A 20,632-nucleotide genomic window follows, 5' to 3' on the forward strand; every position below is an offset into this window, starting at 1 on the left:
CATCCCTGGGATTCTCCAGGCAAGAACACTGGAGTGCGTTGCCATTTCCTTCTCCAATGCATAAAAGTGAGAAGTGAAAGTGAAGTCGCTCAGTCGTGTCCGACCCTTAGCGATCCCATGGACTGCAGCCCACCAGGCTCCTCTGTCCATGGGATTTTCCAGGCAAGAGTACTGGAGTGGGGTGCCATTGCCTTCTCCGATGAAACAGACTACCGTCTTTTATTTCAGTTGATTTTTGGACCTCTGTTAACTTTCTGTGAAAATGTTTATTTCTAACGTAGAAATGGGTTATTTTTGAAAATTTTGAGTGTGGACTCTGACAGTCATTTTACCATAGATTTTGAGATCGGCCTGAAATGTAGTGATAATTGAACCACTAAGTAGTAGTGAATTCCAAGTTTCAAATTGAGGTGTTATGTAGTTGCAGTTAAAATCGAAGGTTGCTGCTCCTATATCTTCCTATATCCTCTGCTTGGGAACAGAAATGTAATAATTAGGGACCAAATTTGGTAATAGGTACCAGAAGAACCAAATAACAATGGGTTAAATAGAGTGGGATGAATTTCTTTTCTCATTTAGCAAAAAATCCAGAAGCAGAGTGTCCTACATTGGTAGAGTGATTTCATGACATCATTAGAGATTCTTTCTTTAGGGTAGATTCTTTCATCTTTAGGGTAGTACTCTCATCTTCCTGCTTGCAGAATAACTGTCAGATCTTCAGCTGTTAAGTCTGCATTCCAGGCAGAGAAGAGCAAGAAGAAACAGAGGGGCGATGCATGTATGAAGAAAACAGCGTTTTCCTAGGATCCTTCTTCTTATGTGTCACTGGTCAAAACTGAGTTACATGGCCACTCCTCCCCACAGGAGAGACCCCTGTCATCTTCCGAAAGGGAGAGCCTCTGGATATTAGGTTATGATTTGTTCACTGTGAGACCCTGGGTGTTTGTGGTGGCTCCTATAACTGGGAAAGGAGCTTCTGATTAGGATCAAGTTAGAAGGAGGCTCAAGACTGTTGTGAATGCAAAAGGAGATTCCTGGAATAAAATTTCTCAGCGATGTCTTTGTTTTCTTCTGTCGGCCCCAAGTATCGTTCTGCCTCTTTCCTTCCTATTGCCACTACTCATTTCTTATGGGACTTTTACTTTGACTGATTGCAGAAATGTTTACAAAGTTGCCTCATCCCTCATCCTGAACCAATAGTGTTATCTAGTTTTCATAATAACTATAGTTTTAAGCTACATTATTGCTATTAGAAATACACTCTGGATTGGCCGTGTTACTGTTAGCAGTGTTATGTCCGATTTTAGAGGATCGTTTAGAGACTGGAATGTCTCCATAGGCCAGAAAACTAGATGACGGTGCGTCTCAAAAACATGTCCTACGAAAGGACCTGTCGATGTTTCACCCGAAAAAGATAGCCAAAATGGAGCCATTGTCTGTCTTCAGATATCTGAAGGACTGGTGTATGAAAGAGAAATTTATTTGAAACATGAGTTTAAATTGCAAAAAGACATACTTCAAGTTCACAGTTTAAAAAAGACTTTCTGTAACTTAGAATAGCCCAACAGGCTTCCTTGTGGAGAAGTGTACGTCCCTGCCACAAGAAATTTTTAAGAGGATAGGTAACTTATTATGTGGAGAACTGCATAGGGAAGAGTCTTTGTGGTGGTCACTTAGGGTTTTTTTGAACTTTTTAATTTTTGTATTGAGGTATATAGCAGATTAACAATGTTGTGATAGTTTCAGGTGAGCAGTGAAGGGAACTCAGCCATACAGATAGATGGATACTTGGGATCTTTTGGGGGGACACTGGGGCTTTAAGGAATCAAGTTTGAAAATCACTGGGAAAGTCTAGTTATTCTATGTTTTTTCTCTACTTTAAGCATTCAGCATAGGAAATGGGGAGTCACTGAAAGATCCTAAACAGAAGAAAGACATGATTTGATTTGTGTTTAGAAAGGTCACTACATCGTCCGTGTGACTAAAACAAAAACTGAGGTTAAGGCACGGCCACCATTTTGGAGGATGTGCTGCAGTGGCCTCGGCAAGAACAGGCTGAAGGCTTAGCTAAGACAGTAGCAGTGGCAGATAGAGCAGTAGCATTGAAAACCTGATGATCAGTTTGGTTTGATGGGAAAAGAGAGTCTGGGTTCATTCTCGACTTGATCACTTTGGGGATGAAGTAAAGAATGTTAACTTTGGCAGACAAAGAACATCTGGAGAAGCAGCAGGAAAAGATCTTGGATCTGGCTTTAGAACTGGTAAATTCAAGGTCACTCTAATTCACTGCAGGTCCAGGAATTGAGCTGTTGGAAAGTTAGAGAACCTAGGAGCAAGGTCTGGGTTGATGACAGGTGAAACCCTGGGAGTTCCAGGAGGAGGTAGAATCAGCTAGAGAGCCTGTGAGGAAGTAGTCAAAGAGGCACAGGAGGAAGCGGGGTGAGTCTTATCAGCCATAACTCCTTACAGCTGATGCTGGTCCACAGGAACAGCGATGTAGGCTTGAAGGTTTTATGCACAAAGACTGAGGTTTAAAATGTTTCCTTTCTTTGACAAATTTCAAATGTATTTGAAATGATTCTCAATAAGATTATGATAAAGATTCTGCCGAAATTCTGAGATGTTTCTGCAATCTAAGGATATTACAGATCTCTGCCTTATCATTGGGTGAAGGCAATCTATTTGCCTTAGATATTTTTGTTTTTTCATTCTTATTTTACTTACTATATTTTCTTCATTAGCTATGCTGTCCTTAAATCTGACTAGTGAAAATTTATTACAGTAATAAAAAATCGTATTTTAATAAAGCTTATAGTTCTCTTAGTAAATGTAAGAACTTATACCTCCTTGTGTTCTTCGTTTACCTAAGGAAATGCAACTTCAGCACAAGTACAAAGGCCATCTTTCATGGATTACTTTGATAAACAGGACTTCAAGAATAAGAGTCATGAAAACTGTAATCAGAATATGCATGAACCCTTCCCTATGTCCAAAAATGTTTTTCCTGATAACTGGAAAGTTCCTCAAGATGGAGACTTTGACTTTGTAAGTACATTTTACTTCTTCCATATTTCTTTTCTCTTTGTTTTGTCATCCTAGAAAGAAATAGGTTGTGTGTATGTGTGTGTGTATGCACTTGTGTATGATTAAAATTATGGATTATATTTTAATATGCAGTGTGTTACCATATATGGGTAGAAGAGTGGTGAAATTGTAGTCTATTTGTTGAAATGTAGTTTCAGAGAAGTGTAAGTAACTGCTCGTGGTTAAATAAATTATAGCCCAAATTTAAAGAAACACTTAGGACTCTAGAACAAAACTGATAACTATTTCAGATGTTTTAAATGATGCAAATATGAGATATTTCTGACAGTAAATTAAATTTCCTAAACAAATGATGCGAATGTATTTATGACATAGACATTGAGGAATTTGCCTCAGCTTTGAAAGTTAACTTAAATAGTTTCTTACTTAAGTGTTAATTCCACTTGTTTTGTCAGAAAAAATAGTCCTGTTCTATGTCTAGTTAGAAATCTAAGTGAGTAGTGAAAGTCATTCAGTCATGTCCATCTCTTTTCTACCCTGTAGACTATAGCCTGCCAGGCTCCACTGTCCATGGAATTCTCCAGGCCAGGATACTGGAATGAGTAGCTATTCCCTTCTCCAGGGGATCTTCCCAACTCAGGGATCAAACCCAGGTCTCCTGTATTGCAGGCGGATTCTTTTACCATCTGAGCCACATAAAAAAATTGTCTATTGCCTCTTGTTACATTTTCTCCTTATTTTTTCTTTCTCCTTATTATTTCTTTTAAAGAACATATATAATACTAGATAAGGAATTCTAAAATAACTCTTTCTACAATATGAGAGAATAAATTTTTCAAGTGAGTTCTTTAATTGGGTAGAGATCTTCATTAAGTAAGTTTTTGTTTCAGTATGTCTACATCTTTGTAATTTTGAATTTGCATTTGCATTTTGGAGAGGGAAATGGCAGACCACTCCTGTGTTCTTGCCTGGAGAATCCTGTGAACAGAGAAGCCTTGTGGGCCACAGTCCATGGGGTTAAAAGAGTCAGACACAACTGAGCACGCACACACATGAATGGCATTTATTTTTGCCTATTGCTCTGTAAGATTTTCACTTAAAATAACTATAGCTATATTTGTTAATAAATACATTTTTGTTATACAACATAAAATTTTAGATATATGTGATCTTCAAAATTTTTAAGTAATATCAAGTCATTTTGCTTAGACACCAAGCCTCTAAATGCTTTGGGATTATAAATATTTTTAATGTTAAATACTTTCCTCCTAAATATTGGGATTATTTAAGTTTTTTAATAATCAGATAATAAAGTTTCAAAATCTCTCCTCAGTAAATTTAGCACTAATTGCTAGCAACTATTAGCAATAGCACAGGTTAGTCTGAAATACACTAATTATAGTATCTCCTTACTGTTTTTTCAATTTTGAGGTTATAAATTAGAAATCTGTAGTTCTGTACTTCTAATACAATTTAATTTTATGCTATCTCCTTTGAAAATATGTATAAATTATTTTGAATTTTGCCACTCAACCTTTAAATCATTCATGAACACAATGAATAATGTAGAGTACTTGGCATCAAAGAACTCTGTCTTAACTCAGTCGGAGTAAATCTTAACAGCCTCTGGAAAACAGTTTGAAATGAGCACAAAGTAATGAATAAATTATCATAGTTAAGAAATAGCAAATGATTTAGTTCTGTTTCGGTTAGTCTTTGCTACCACCCCCAAAATTTAGTAGCTTAAAATAACTATTTTATTTGCTTACAATTTTGTGGGTAAGCAGTTTGCCCAGGTTCAGCTGAGTGGTTCTTCTACTAGTCTCCCCTGGAGTCTCTCACGTGGCTATAATCATCTAGCAGCTTGACTGGAGCTAAATGATCTCTAAAATCACTCATGTCTGGCCGTTGTGCTAAGAGTTGTCTAGGCTATATCACCCTATTATGCAGGCCTGGAAGTTTTATGTTGTGGTAGCAGTGTTCCAAGAAGGTGATAGAAGAAGTTGCAAGGTCTTTTGAGTCCTAAGTTTAGAATTCAATATCATCAAAAAAATGAGTACTTAGAAATAATCTTAACCAAGGAGATGAAAGGCCTGTACACTGAGAACTACAGTGTATTGCTGAAAGAAACTAAAGAAGACACCAGTACATGGAATGACATCTCATACTCATGGATTGGAAGACTTAATTTGGTTAAGATGTCAGCATTGTCCAAAGCAAACTACAAATTCAATATAATCTCTATTAAAATCCCAATGTCATTTTTTTTACAGCAGTAGAAAAATCCATGTAAAATTTGTATGGAATTTCAAGGGACTTGAATAGTCTAAACAACCTTGAAAAACAGAAACAAAGTTGGAATTCTCATCCTCATTTCAAATCTGCTACAAAGCTACAGTAGTCAAAACAGACAGACATATAGACTGATGGAATGAATAGAAAGCCCAGAAATAAACCATCACATATACAGTCAAATGAGTTTTCAACAAGGGTACTAAGACCATTCAATGAGGAAAGGATAGCCTTGTCAAGAAGTAATGCTGGAAAAACTGAGTAGCCACAGCAAAAGAATGAATTTGGCCCTTTACCTTACACAATATACAATAATTAACTCAAAATGAGTCAAGGATCTAAATAAGTGTAAGAACTGTATCTGTAAAACTCATAGGCAAAGCAGGGGGAAAGCTGTATGACTTTGGATTTGGCAGTGGTTTCTTAGATATGACACCAAAAGCAGAGGCAACAACAACAAAAATTAGATAAACTGAACTAAAACTTTTGTGCATCAAAGTACACTATCAGCAGACAAACATCAGCCCACAGAATGGGAGAAAGCATGTAAGTCATATATCTGATAAGGGGTTAGCACCCAGGATACAACTAAATGGGAGAAGGCAATGGCACCCTACTCCAGTACTCTTGCCTGGAAAAATCCCATGGGCGGAGGAGCGTGGTAGGCTACAGTCCATGGGGTCATGAAGAATCGGATAGGACTGAGCGACTTCACTTTGACTTTTCACTTTCATGCATTGGAGAAGGAAATGGCAACCCACTCCAGTGTTCTTGCCTGGAGAATCCCAGGAATAGAGGAGCCTGGTGGGCAGCAGCGTACAACTAAATGACTATAACTCAACAACAAAAAACTAAGCAACCCAATTTACAAATGGTCAAAGTACTCCAATAAATATTTCTCCAAAGAAGATATACAAATGGCCAGCAAACAAATGAAAAGATTTGTTTGTTATCATCAAATAATGATTTCCTTAATCATTAAGGAAACACAGGTCCAAACCATGAGATACTATTTCACACCCATTATATAAACACACACAGAGAGACAGAAAATAAGTGTTGGTGAGGATGAGGAGAATTTAGAAGGAACCCCTTCCTTGTGCACTGCACGTGGGAATGTAGATTGGTACAGCTGTGGATAACGGTATGGCATTCCTCAAAAAACCTGAACATAAATTACCATGTGATCCATCAATTCCATTTCTGGGTATATACCCAAAAGAAATGAATAAAAGCAAAGACCTGAATAGATATCTGTATATCCACATTCGTAGCAGTGTTATTCACAGTTGCCAAAAGATGGAAGCAACCCAAGTGTCCATTGATAGATGAACAGATGAACAAAATGTGATATATACATACAATGAAATATGATTCAGCCTGAAAAGGAAGGAAATTTTTACACAAACCATAACATGGATCGATGAACCGTGAAGATAATAAGCTAAGTGAGATAACCAATCACACAAAAGGATTCTGTGTGATTCCACTTATATGCGGTATCTAGTCTATCTAGTTCATAGAAACAAAATAAAATGGTGGTTGCCAGGTACAGGGGAAAGGGGAAGTAAGGAGTTATTGTTTTTTGAGTGCAGAACTTCAGTTTTGGAAGATGAGAAAAGTCCTAGGAATGGAATGTCGTGCTGGTAGTGCAATAGTGTAAATATACTTAATGCCACTGAACTCTACACTTAAAAGTGGTTATACTTAGTCACTATATGTCACAAGGCCAGTCCAGATTCAAAAGATGTGGAAGTGGATTTTACCTTGTGATGAGGAGAATAGCAAAGTCGCATTGCAGAGGGTCCTGTGGAGTGAATGAGAATTATTGCAGTCATTTTTGTGAATAATCTATGAACATTGTCATAATGAAAAATTCAGCAGAATTTAGAGTGATGCATTTAGGAAATCAGAGGCCATTAGTGGTTTGGGCAAGGGCCATCTCATACCCCACTTTTAGAATATTCACACACAGCTTTTGACATGCAGCCTTCTACTGTCCCTTTTAAGCTCGTTCTAGTTTTGAATCAGAGCATCAGTTTTTCCAGTGGCCAACTTCTGATAACATTTTCCACCCATCATAGATTTTGCAATCCTTCTATCTGGAAATTCCAAAATTTGTTAGAAAACTTTAGCTTAACAAATGTCCTGTTTTCTGGTTTGGATTGTGCTAGGCACTGTGGGTTTAAATATATGTGTTTGTGTGTATACATTTGTTAAGACAAAATATAAGTTAGTAAAGTGTTAAATTGTAATCCAGAGCAATAATTCAGATATTATGTGGTTTTATTAAGAGGAGGACTCAGTAAAGGTTGGAGAAGGGAAGGCAGGCAGTACAAAGGATGATGTATGTAATAAAAAGCTTAGAGGTAGGAAATGACAAGATATATTGGGTGACAATGGAGTGGAGACCTTCAAGTGCATTTGGAATAATACGGGAGATAAAATGGAAAGCTAGGTTTGGGTCAGATGGTGGAAGCCTTAAATGTAAGATTGCAAAGTCTGAAATTTTATTTCCTAGAAAGTGGAAAACCAACTGAAGTATTTTAGGTTGGAGAATGACACGATGAAAAGTTTTAAGAATACTGATCTTGATGGTGGCATGCAGAATTGATTGATAGAAAAAGACTAGAGGTAGGGGAAAATCAAGTGTGTGAAATAGACTTTAAATAATACAGTAATAAAATGGAAAAGAAGCAGCAAAAACAGGGAGAGATGTAGGAGACACTAGAAAGGTTAATCAGCAGAAATAGCTGACTTACTAAAGAGACTATATTGGTTAAGATGAGGAGCTAAATAATAGAAAGTGAAACTTAAAAAAAGATGTTGTGCCCAAGTTGCAAAATCTCCCAGTGACCACCAGGGAGCCGATATCCGATGCAAAAGCAAAGAGAATTTTTATTACCAAGCTCGAGCTGGGGCTCCCACCGATACCGACGCAGCTATAGGGAGGAGCCCCGAGTTCTGGGTTACGTTGCTTATATAGGGTATTCTCGCGCGAGAAATTTGAAAAACGGGAGTTTCCGAGTTGGGAGATGTCTAATTGGTTACCTTCTGTGGAAGGGTTAGGTGTTGGTTTCTGATTGGTTTTTATTTTCCCCGGGCTGGCCCCGGGTTCTGATTGGTTCCCGTTACCTAGGTAGACTACGTTAAGTCAGGAGATTTTGGTCTGGGGTCCGATTGGCTCGAGGGTGGTGGGGTGAGGTCAGGGGATTTCCAAAGGCTCTTGGATTTTCAGAGGCTCTTTTCCTGGAACCTTACAAAATGGAGTTTTTCTGTTAACAAAATGGAGTAGCTTAGGTCCTTCAAAGAGAGAGAGAGAAGGAAAATAAATTCACAGCTGGGAAGATTCTCCATGAGATCACATGACTGGGTTTAATTTTTGCAGGATTATTTTTTTTCTGACTTACTCAGGACATGTAGCTGTAAGAAGGGAGAGGGGAGGGGGACGGAATGACCAGAGCAGGCGTTCTTCCTTCTCCAGCGTTTACTACACCTCTGAACTGCTCAACCCTCTCATCACTTGGAGGAAAGTGAAAAATGTTTGCAGTAGCTACTGAGGGAATGCAAATGGGAATAAATAAGAGATGAAGAAAGAAATCATTACCAGAAGATGAATAAAGAATTGCTAAGAGAAGCAGTGAGTGTGTTGAAAAAAAGGAAGAGTGTGTAAGAGGCTAAAAGAATAGGACAAGAGGAAGCAAAGGTGGGACAAAGTGTAAAGAATGTAATAAAATATTTTACTTACAAAACAAGAAAATGGACTAAAAGCAAAGACCAATTTCCATTTAAGACCCCAGCTGGTGTTGATAAGGGAAATCTGGTCTTATTTATTCCCTCATATATTAGATATAGAATGTTAAAAATGTGACTCATCAAAGTATAAAGTGTGCGCAGGTTTCTGTGCTTATCTTCCCTCTTTATGATGTATCTCAAGGACACCTTCCAAAAGAATTAGATTTTATATGATTCCTGTGTCTATGAAATACAAGTTGCTTGAAATTATCGAAAGTCATTTTGACTGCATTTACAGGAGATGGAGGGCTTTTCCTTGTGCCTTAAGAAAAAGAGTTTTCAAAAAAGAAAAACGAAAGCGAATACTTCTGTCTTTTGTAGTATTCAGAGCAGATTCCAAAAGGGCAAAACTTAACTCGGAAAGACACCTGCCAGACAGATGTGCAGAGTAGGAGGCATTCTTTATGTTGAAGTCTGCATGTAGCTTAATTTGTGTATTTTCTTTAGCATTTGTCTTTTAGATTTTCGTCAATCGGTTGTTTCCTATTATGTTCCTGGATATAAGGAGATGATAAGAGAAATAATTTGTGATTTTACCATCTTGAAGGTAGCATAAAGATAAGATAAAATGTATTGAGGCTAACTGAACCAATTATTTTAACTCTACTAAATAAAGTTCTGTTTAGGGTGTGGCTATGAAAATTCCTAACACAAATGTAAAAGGCAAATCTGTTTATTACAGCACTCATCTGATGTTTCAGTTTTTGTTAGAATTATTTCCAAACAGATTTAGCATCCAGATTGTTTAGTGTTAATTGGAGAGCATGTATGAAGATCATGTTTTGCAAAAATTACACTATCTTTTGTACTTAAATAGATATTCTTTGGGTAATGTAAAGATTTTGGAATAAGAACAAAAACTTTAAAAGCCATCTGTTAATCCACCATATTGGTTCCAAATTTTAAAAAAGGAATTGGATTGACAGTAATTGCTAGTATTAGAGGAATTAGATAAATCAGTTATTTATTTATTTTTTGTCTTGCTTTTTACTCAAACTGAAGGTACTGTTAATTGTAAGATAACTTTTAAAAATTTTAATATTCAGTTTGTGTTGCTCTTTTGAGCTAAGGGACACAAAAATCTGCCATGGCAACACTGGAAAAACAATCTCCATAATGGTGGCAAAAGGCAGATAAAGTCCTCTCCTTCAAGTATAAATGTGCCCTGAGCTTTGCTGAGTTTTTTACAGTTCTTCTTCTGACTCTGGATTGGCAAATCATTACAGTGATAGGGGAAAAAAAAAAAAAAACCCACAAAACCCAAGAAACCTCAGCGCTGCCAACTGCAGAAAGCGGTAAACCTGGAGGAAGTACCCGCCCTGCTTCTGGAGCCACAGGGGCATTTTAGGCATCTTCCCCTCTTAGGATCTTTTCTGCCCACCAGAGCAGCCAGCAGTGATGGAGGGTGATGAAGTGGAGATAGTGGTTCAGGAGCCCACGCAAATGCTTGTAGTGATGCCAGGCCTTTGGAAAGCCCTCAGTCACCCAGGCCCTTTAGGGAGCCTGGAGGTAAAAACTTCAGCCAACAGCATCTGCCAATTTTCAGCAGCGTCGCAGTATGCTACCATCTGCTTTTGCTACTTAAATACCCGAGAGCGCCTTTGCTCTTTAAAGAGATGCTGGCTCACAACTTCCCTTGTGGTGCACTCCTGAGTCAAAGAACTGCCTGTTCTCCTCAGACCCTGGTCTGGTCGTGTGCACCAAGGAAAGCACTTCCGCCGAGGGAAGTCTTTAAGCATATTGTCATCGATTAGTTTTGCATTAATTAATGATTCCTGTCAAGTATTTCCAGATGTTTGCAGGAGTACTACCCAAGTATGAGAAGATAACTGTAGATCCTTCAGATTTATTTCTTCTTGGGTAAAGAAGAAATAAACACAGAATCTCAGGCTCTTGAGTGGCCAGCCCTGGAGAAGCGTTTATGATCACAGGTGTACGTGCAGCCTGAACTGGAACGTTTGTGGCACACGGTGCTTTCGCTGCTCACTCTTCCCTTCGAGCGCCAACAGGAAATTAAAATTAATGAGAACCCTGCACTTCGAAACACTTGCAGAATTCTTGACTGTTGCAGTCCTTCGCCAGCTCACGAAATCTGGGCTGGCAGTTGCATCCAACAGATGGTGTGCTGGGTGCACAGTTGCAGCGTGTGATTGTCTAGGTCCATGTTGACTTTTTATAAGATTTTGGCCATCAGTCTACTGCAACATTAAGACAGTCGTAACCTTTGTTTTGAAAGAATGGGGGCCCTTCTTCAAAGATAAGCATTCATAGACAAGTAGGGAAAAAAATATTAATGGGCACCAGGCAGCTAAACTGAATTTAATTAATTCTGTGGTAAAGACCACAAAAACTTTAGCATCTCTAAACCCTTGCACTGTTTTTTCCCTCAGTATAATTTAATCCATTTGGACACCTAAGGTAGAGTGAGCATTTTGCTTTCTATTCCTAAATAGTCTGTTAAAGGCTTCCAAAATTTCAGAAGATTTGTTTTGGTGCTTGTGTCTAGGCAAGATCTACTGAAACATTAAGCTAATTCTGCTTGCTTAGGTAATTAATGCCTTAAGTTAAAACTCACTATATCATCATTTCCTTTACAAATTAAAGTGAGCAGGCCTGTACTTCATGGATTAATTAAGATAGAAAGCACAGGTGCAGTGTGTGGGTTCTTGTCACCATGTTGGAATTTATTACGATGTTTAAAGCACGTGGCAAAAAGAAAAATGGTTTCCCAAAGAGTTCTAAAAAGCGTAAATTTTGCTCATGGTAATTTGTTCTTTTAAAAATGTCGTTTATCTAGAAGAGTGTGTTGAAAAATTGGCTACTTTACATTTTAAAACAAAGATGTTAATACTCTTAAGCATGTTGTGGCTAACGTTGATGTCTTAGGAAGTTATTTTGACTAAGTGCACTTTTTGTTCATAACCTCATTTTGACTGTTTAGTCAGTAAGCAGTGGAGACCGCTGGGTGATTATGTGAAAAAAACATGTTAAGAACCAACAGTGGAATTTAGGATTATAGAGTGGACAATAAAACTTATTGCCTTCTAATTTAAGACCCATGTCTCTCAGTATTTACTTCTTAAATGAGCCATGAGACTTCAAACAAGTTGTTAGGATTGACTGAAGCTCACTAGTTATCAGGTTGTATTGACAATAGAAGAGTCCTTTTTTTAGTTTAACCATCCTAAATGAACTGTCTTCAAGTCTGAAACTGTGTGGGTACATTCATACTTAATTCAGGTTTAGTGTCAGAGCTCTTCCCGTAACTGATTCCATCATACTTCCTGATCTGTATCTTTCACAGTTACAGGTACGTAGTTCATTTTGGGTCCATTAGATTTGTTGGCCTGGTTAAACTAATGTACCTTTCTCTCTTGTCGTAATTTTAGGTTGGAAACTTTTTCCATTCTACCTCTCATTTGTTAAATGTAGAAAGCTTTCATTAGGCTGGATCCTTTGGATTAGAAGACATTTCAGTAAATTACAGCTTTTTAAAAATCAAAACCTAGTTGTCTTGATTCAGAACCAAACTAGTTTTATTTTATAATGTCCATCAATAATAGAACCATCTTTCCAGAAATATAGACAGATCATACAGAGATAAGCAAAAGAGGATATCAAACTAACATATAGTAGCAGATAAAAGAATTTTGATATAGAGATACTTAATTATATTGATTTATTTTTAAGACACATTTTCATGGCTTTTAACAGAGGAGCTTTTTTTTTCCCCTTCATGAATTGAGTAATGGTACATATTAAATTTGATATGCAGTATACTCTTGTAATTAAAGCTGTTTCTTATTAGTGTCTTATAAAAATCTCAGTTAATCCTTCAATTTAGTTTTTTTCTCCCCCTTACTATGAGAATGCAAATTAAGCTAATAGTCATGGCTAAAAATATTTAGATGTGCAAAAAGCTGATAATCAGCCACCTACTTTTACTGACTAGTCAAATGAAATGAGTAGTTATGGATTATTATTGCTATGGAAAAAGTTCTGAAACAGTCATTTTCATGATTATAATCTTTGATGAAAAGAAATTTACTGACTTTAACTCCTTAGAACTTCAGTGATGGTACAAAACTCCTGAAAATTGCCTGACTTTGATTTTAAATATTCAATTATTCTTACCCTGACTGTGAACACTGAGTACCACTTGGCATATAAGGCCCAATAGACACCAGATGGTTAAGTTCCCCTTTGATTCACAGAAATCAGTGAGTTACAGCTAAGGCTGCAAACAAATTCTGCCTTTCCATTTTTCCTTTACTTTAGAATTATAGGTATAGTCTTACTGAAAAATATTCTTGAAATAGATGAAATTAATAAATTATCCAACCCTGACCAATGTAGTAGTCAGTTAACAGCAGCTCTTTAGGTATGCTAAAAATTCACCTTTTTTGTCATTTTTTAAGCATTTTCCATAACTTAGTCAATCTTTGAGTTTCTTTTTATTTTTTACATCAGTTGCTCTCACTTATAAGAATTTCTTCCTTTTCTGTACTCATTTATACCTTTCTTTCTCTTGACTCCACGCTGGAAGTCTGAGGCTTCCATCCATTCTGAGCCTATTCCACATTTTGCTGGAGGTCGGGATAGGATGCTGCATAAAGTTTAACATGTCAGCATCTGAGATTATTTTTCTGACTCATCAGTTCTTTTAAGTTTAAAGTGATAAGTTCAGTTTTGTCTCCCTGTGTAATTTTACTGCTCAGAATTTTCCCTGTCCTTTTGCTTCTGGATGTTAATTATTAGCAGATAATAAACACTGAGAATTTATTGTGTGCTGAGTACATTTCAAAGCATTTTCTTGAAAGTGATCCTTTTGCAGAAGGTACTGTTGTAATTTCTCTCCCCCTCCCCCTTTAAAAAAGGAAAAAGAAAAACTGAGGAAACTAAGACATAGAGAGCTAATAAGTTCATAGTCGAAGTCACATAGCCTCTGGGTGACGGAGCTAAAATTTGAACCTGGGAGAAATGACTGCAGAGTTTGCCCTGCACAATTAATTGCCCTTGACAGCTACACTGTTTTTAAGCCTTTAGTGAACAGGCTGTAGCTTGAGCCTGAAATCAAGAAAAATAGAAGATGGGTAAATGATGGCACTGAACCCAAACTGTAGATGGAGGCAAAACTGATGGTGACCGTTGGAATAAAGTAGGTTTCACACATGGTGCAGGCAAAGGTGCAGGTACAAAGCAAGTTGGCTTAGCCAGAAACACAGAAAAAGGCTTTTCTGCACACTTCAGCTGAATGAGAGAACAGGTCCTGAAGGACACAGTGCCTGAAAAACAGAGTAATATTGGGACTGATTTGGGAGTGACCTAGGTTGTGAAGGTCTTAACTGCCAAGCAGGTATTCAGCCTTAATTCTGTGGGCAGTGGATAACTAGTGCAGAGTTCTTATCAGGAGAGTAACCCTTATCAAATTGGTTTTTTAGTGTCAGAGTGAAGCAGATAGGAATCAGATAGACTGGAACCCTAGGATGGCTGTATTAAAGCCTGTTGAAATTGTCAAATGATTAAGACAAAGACAGTGAAATTAGTGATGAGAGATTCGCTTTAAGAAATATCCTAGATTTAAGAATCATCTGGATATGATGACCAGTCGTATATAGGGGATTAGAATGAAGAAAAGGTTTCTGATCTAGAGAGTTAGATTGATGATGTTGCCATTGTTTGAGATACAGAGTAGAGAAGAAAGGAAGAAGGGGTTTTGGAGATTTTAGGTTTGGAGGGTGAGCTGATTCTGTTGCAGATGGATTAAGTTTGTAATGTCTGGAGGCCATACGGTGCACTAGAGAGTTGAAAATATAGGATGAAACTATGATTCTGGGAATATTTGACCTAGAGTACATGAGATCACCCAAAGAGAGCCTTGAAGTAAGGAGAGAGAGTTACCAAAAGTGCATTTTTAGGGAGTCCTAGGCCAGCAGAGAAGGAGCAGTGAGCAGTGGAGACTGGCTTTATCTAGCCTTGGATATAAGCTGAGTCAAGCTTACTTAAGCAGGCAGATAACAGCTGTCACTTGAGAATTTACCAGGGCTGACATTTTACTTTTTTTTTTTTTTTTTCTAATTGGGGGCTGTATCAGTCTAAACTTAAACTTCATAGTTTCAGCTACCAGATTTTGTGTTCTTAGCTCTGTGAGGATTCATCCTGGTATCATGATTCATGCTGGTACATTTTTAAATGTAAACACTTTTTGGGTGTGTTAATCACTTAGTTGTGTCCAGTTCTTTGCGACCTCATGAACTGTAGCCTGCCAGGCTCCTCTGTCCATGGCAAGAATACTGGAGTGGGTTGCTATTCCCTTCTCCAGGGGATCTTCCCAACCCAGGGATGGAACCTAGGTCTCCTGCATTGAAGGCAGATTCACAGTTACAATTCACTGGGTATAAATCTGAAATGGCTTTTTCTCCAAACCTACTTTGAACAGTGGATACATTCTCTAATCTCCTTATTCTGCCCCCTAATTTGCCTTTCAACAAATGCTACAAGTTTCTGGTTACTTTTGGTTAGTAAAAGTCTTGACTAGTTTAAAATGTGATGCTCAAATATAATTTAAATCTCACCTGATCATTCCCTACCCTGTGTCTCAGGACAGGCCACCACAGTGGTTTAAGATAGTCGGTATGCTTTCTCCTCTTCTGGGTCTCGCTCTTGGGGAGATGGGCAGTGAGAGGGAAGGGGTGAGGAGCAGGCTAGAGGAGGGCCAGAAGAGGCCAAGCTCATCACATGAACGTGGTCATCTGAAGATGGCTGGTCTTATTCTGGCACAGTCCAGTTCTAGCTACTATAGAGTATCTCTGCTGATGTTGCAGTTTCCATGTGGACCATATGTGTGGTTTTCTTGGGGTGAGAATCTTTCCTCCTTTTTTCAATGAACCATGAAAAACCATTTTTCAGAAATGGGCAACTGCTCTGCCAGTTCAGACCCCTTTTCTAGTAATAGGACATCTCTGATATCCATGGCTCCAGGTGAGGGAATATGTTTAACTGTGAAAATAAACAGAATTCATGCAAAGGAGCTTAGAAAAAATCAAGCCAAACATCATCATCTCCATTTATAGTTATTATTCTGAAAGGTTAAAAAAAAATCACATGGCATCTAAACAGCTAAAGACTTCCAAAACTATGTTGAATAGTAGTGGTGAGAGTGGACACCCTTGTCTTGTTCCTGACTTTAGAGGAAATGCTTTCAATTTTTCACCATTGAGGATAATGTTTGCTGTGGGTTTGTCATATATAGCTTTTATTATGTTGAGGTATGTTCCTTCTACTCCTGCTTTCTGGAGTGTTTTTTTATCATAAATGGATGTTGAATTTTGTCAAAGGCTTTCTCTGCATCTATTGAGATAATCATATGGCTTTTATTTTTCAATTTGTTGATGTGGTATATGGCCACAGCAATCAGAGCAGAAAAAGAAATAAAAAGAATCCAAATCAGAAAAGAAGTAAAACTCTCACTGTTTGCAGATGACTTGATCCTCTACATAGGAAACCCTAAAGACTCCACCAGAAAATTACTAGAGCTAATCAATGAATATAGTAAAGTTGCAGGATATAAAATCAACACACAGAAATGCCTTGCATTCCTATACACTAACAATGAGAAAACAGAAAGAGAAATTAAGGTAAAAATTCCATTCACCATTGCAATGAAAAGAATAAAATACTTAGGAATATATCTACCTAAAGAAACAAAAGACCTTTATATAGAAAACTATAAAACACTGGTGAAAGAAATCAAAGGGGACACTAATAGATGGAGAAACATACCATGTTCATGGATCAGAAGAATCAATATAGTGAAAATGAATATACTACCCAAAGCAATCTATAGATTCAGTGCAATCCCTATCAAGCTACCAACGGTATTTTTCAGAGCTAGAACAAATAATTTCACAGTTTGTATGGAAATACAAAAAACCTCGAATAGCCAAAGCAATCTTGAGAAAGAAGAATGGAACTGGAGGAATCAACCTGCCTGACTTCAGGCTCTACTACAAAGCCACAGTCATCAAGACAGTATGGTACTGGCACAAAGACAGAAATATAGATCAATGGAACAAAATAGGAAGCCCAGAGATAAATCCACGCACCTATGGACACCTTATCTTTGACAAAGGAGGCAAGAATATACATTGGAGAAAAGACAATCTCTTTAACAAGTGGTTCTGGGAAAACTGGTCAACCACTTGTAAAAGAATGAAACTAGAACACTTTCTAACACCATACACAAAAATAAACTCAAAATGGATTAAAGATCTAAACATAAGACCAGAAACTATAAAACTCCTAGAGAACAACATAGGCAAAACACTCGCTGACATAAATCACAGCAGGATCCTCTATGACCCACCTCCCAGAATATTGGAAATAAAAGCAAAAATAAACAAATGGGACTTAATTAAAGTTAAAAGCTTCTGCACAACAAAGGAAACTATAAGGAAGGTGAAAAGACAGCCTTCAGAATGGGAGAAGCAACTGACAAAGAATTAATCTCAAAAATATACAAGCAATTTGTGCAGCTCAATTCCAGAAAAATAACGACCCAGTCAAAAAATGGGCCAAAGAACTAAACAGACATTTCTCCAAAGAAGACATACAGATGGCTAACAAACACATGAAAAGATGCTCAACATCACTCATTATCAGAGAAATGCAAATCAAAACGACAATGAGGTACCATTTCACACCAGTCAGAATGGCTGCTATCCAAAAGTCTACAAGCAATAAATGCTGGAGAGGGTGTGGAGAAAAGGGAACCCTTTTACACTGTTGGTGGGAATGCAAACTAGTACAGCCACTATGGAGAACAGTGTGGAGATTTGGAGATTCCTTAAAAAACTGGAAATAGAACTGCCATATGACCCAGCAATCCCACTGCTGGGCATAAACACCGAGGAAACCAGAAGTGAAAGACACATGTACCCCAATGTTCATCGCAGCACTGTTTATAATAGCCAGGACATGGAAGCAACCTAGATGTCCATCAGCAGATGAATGGATAAGAAAGCAGTGGTACATATACACAATGGAGTATTACTCAGCCATTAAAAAGAATACATTTGAATCAGTTCTAATGAGGTGGTTGAAACTGGAGCCGATTATACAGACTGAAGTAAGCCAGAAAGAAAAACACAATACAGTATACTAACACATATATATGGAATTTAGAATGATGGTAGCGATAACCCTGTATGCGAGATAGCCAAAGAGACACAGATGTATGAAACAGTCTTTTGGACTCTGAGGGAGAGGGAGAGGGTGGGATGATTTGGGAGAATGACACTGAAACATGTATATTATCAAATGTGAAATGGATCGCCAGTCCAGGTTCGATGCATGATACAGGATGCTTGGGACTGGTGCACTGGGATGACCTAGAGGGATGGGATAGGGAGGTAGGTGGGAGGGGGGTTTAGGATGGGGAACACGTGTACACCTGTGGTGGATTCATGTCGATGTATGGCAAAACCAATACAGCATTGTAAAGTAATTAGCCTCCAATTAAAAGAAATAAATTTATATTTTTTAAAAAAAACAGCTAGAGATTATTTTAAAATGTACTTACGGAGTTTTTCATCCCCTTTTCTGTTTCATAACTAAAACATTAAAAACAGTAACATCTATATCAGTTTACCTGTTGGTAACAGTTTAATGCATGTTCTCTAAGTTAAATGAACATCCCTCTCAAGTCTTTATTTTGTAATTTAGGGGAAACCTGTTTTGTATTAATATTTGAAATAAGTATCAAATAAAAGCAGCTTCTAACTTGCAGAGCAAGGTAACAATGTAAGAGAAGGCATTCAAGAAATATATCAGTTCATACTCTTGACTCAATTTCATACTGATCTACTTAAGTATGTATTTGGCCTCTAGTATTTAGGATAGCTTTCCTTTAAGGGAAAAAGTTCTAAAATCCTTAAGCATGACTGTGTACATACTTTTATTTTTAGAATAAAGAGAAATTTTATTGAATTTTTTCCTTCTCTAATAAAATAATCACAAATGTACAAAATACTTCGTATTTTTAAATTAGGTTCTTTGGTATGGTTCTTTTTAAAACTTGTTGGTATATGTAAATGTTAAATTATTAGATACTATAGTTCCGTCTAGTCAAGGCTATGGTTTTTCCTGTGGTCATGTATGGATGTGAGAGTTGGACTGTAAAGAAGGCTGAGCGCCGAAGAATTGATGCTTTTGAAATGTGGTGTTGGAGAAGACTCTTGAGAGTCCCTTGGACTGCAAGGAGATCCAACCAGTCCACTGTGAAGGAGATCAGCCCTGGGATTTCTTTGGAAGGAATGATGCTAAAGCTGAAGCTCCAGTACTTTGGCCACCTCATGCGAAGAGTTGACTCATTGGAAAAGACTCTGATGCTGGGAGGGATTGGGGGCAGGAGGAGAAGGGGACGACCGAGGATGAGATGGCTGGATGGCATCATGGACTTGATGGACGTGAGTCTGAGTGAACTCTGGGAGATGGTGATGGACAGGGAGGCCTGGCGTGCTGCGATTCATGGGGTCGCAAAGAGTGGCACACGACTGAGCGACTGAACTGAACTGATAGTTGAAATGATTTACATGCAACTCATGAATATGCAGTTGTCTCCATAGATTTTATCCATTTATTTTTGTTTTAATTGTCATTTAGTATTTCTAGTCCCCTACTTTCAAGGCCTGTACTTTGAATTTTTATAGAGTTCAGTATCAAGGTATTTTATTAAATGGTGTGTGTGTGAGTTGCTCAGTTTTGTCCCACTCTTTGCGAACCCATGGACTGTATTCCGCCAGGCTCCTCTGTCTGGAATTCTGTAGGCAAGAATATTGGAGTGGGTAGCCGTGCCCTTCTCCGGGGAATATTCCTGAGCCAGGGATCGAACTGAGGTCTCCTGCATTGCAGATGGATTCTTTAACATCTGAGCCACTAGGGAAGCCCAATTAAATGGGAACGTAGAATAAATTCAGGAGATAGGGTTAAAAAAAAGAAAAACACCAGGCTTTGAAAATGAATCCTGTCATTTTTGGTGTCCAGGGTTATACACAAATGTTAAAAAAAAAAGAAAGAAAGAAACACCCAACAGAAGAAACTGGCAAAATGAAAGAATGATCTCAACTCTTCATTCTAATATGTGATGAATTTCTATAAAGAAGAAATGATTACCAGGGAAACTAGGTACTGTTTTCTTATGTATTATTTAGCAGTCAAATTCAAGTTAATGCCTAATCCAGAGGCACACCATAAATGTGCAAGTCCTATTTTTGTCTGTGTCAGAAGACAGTTAGTTATGTGTGCTATTTTTTTTCCTTTCAGTTGCTGAATCAGTTTTGCAGATAATTTAGAAAAACTTTACCAGGCCAAAGGACCCCATGTTCCTTGCGAGGGTTCCAAGTGGATCCTCTTACTGAATCAGTTTCTAAAGGAAGATGAAAAGGCAAAGAGAGGGTACTTAAAATACTTTTGCTAAATAAATGACATATTAAAAACTGAA

The 20,632-nt window shown here is 37.7% G+C and overlaps 1 protein-coding gene across 3 annotated transcripts in view; it reads left to right on the top strand.

The window, feature by feature from the left end:
* The window catches only part of STK3 (serine/threonine kinase 3), a 309,305-nt gene that overhangs the window by 233,643 nt on the left and 55,030 nt on the right, over positions 1-20,632 (top strand). For all 3 annotated transcript variants that reach the window (XM_040261000.1, XM_040261001.1, XM_040261002.1), the window contains one exon: positions 2,870-3,045. In XM_040261000.1, the coding sequence (XP_040116934.1) occupies positions 2,870-3,045 (176 nt within the window). The remainder of the gene's footprint in view (positions 1-2,869; positions 3,046-20,632) is intronic.

The sequence above is a fragment of the Oryx dammah genome, unplaced genomic scaffold, assembly GCF_014754425.2.
Source record: "Oryx dammah isolate SB20612 unplaced genomic scaffold, SCBI_Odam_1.1 HiC_scaffold_19, whole genome shotgun sequence".
Lineage (NCBI taxonomy): Eukaryota > Metazoa > Chordata > Mammalia > Artiodactyla > Bovidae > Oryx > Oryx dammah.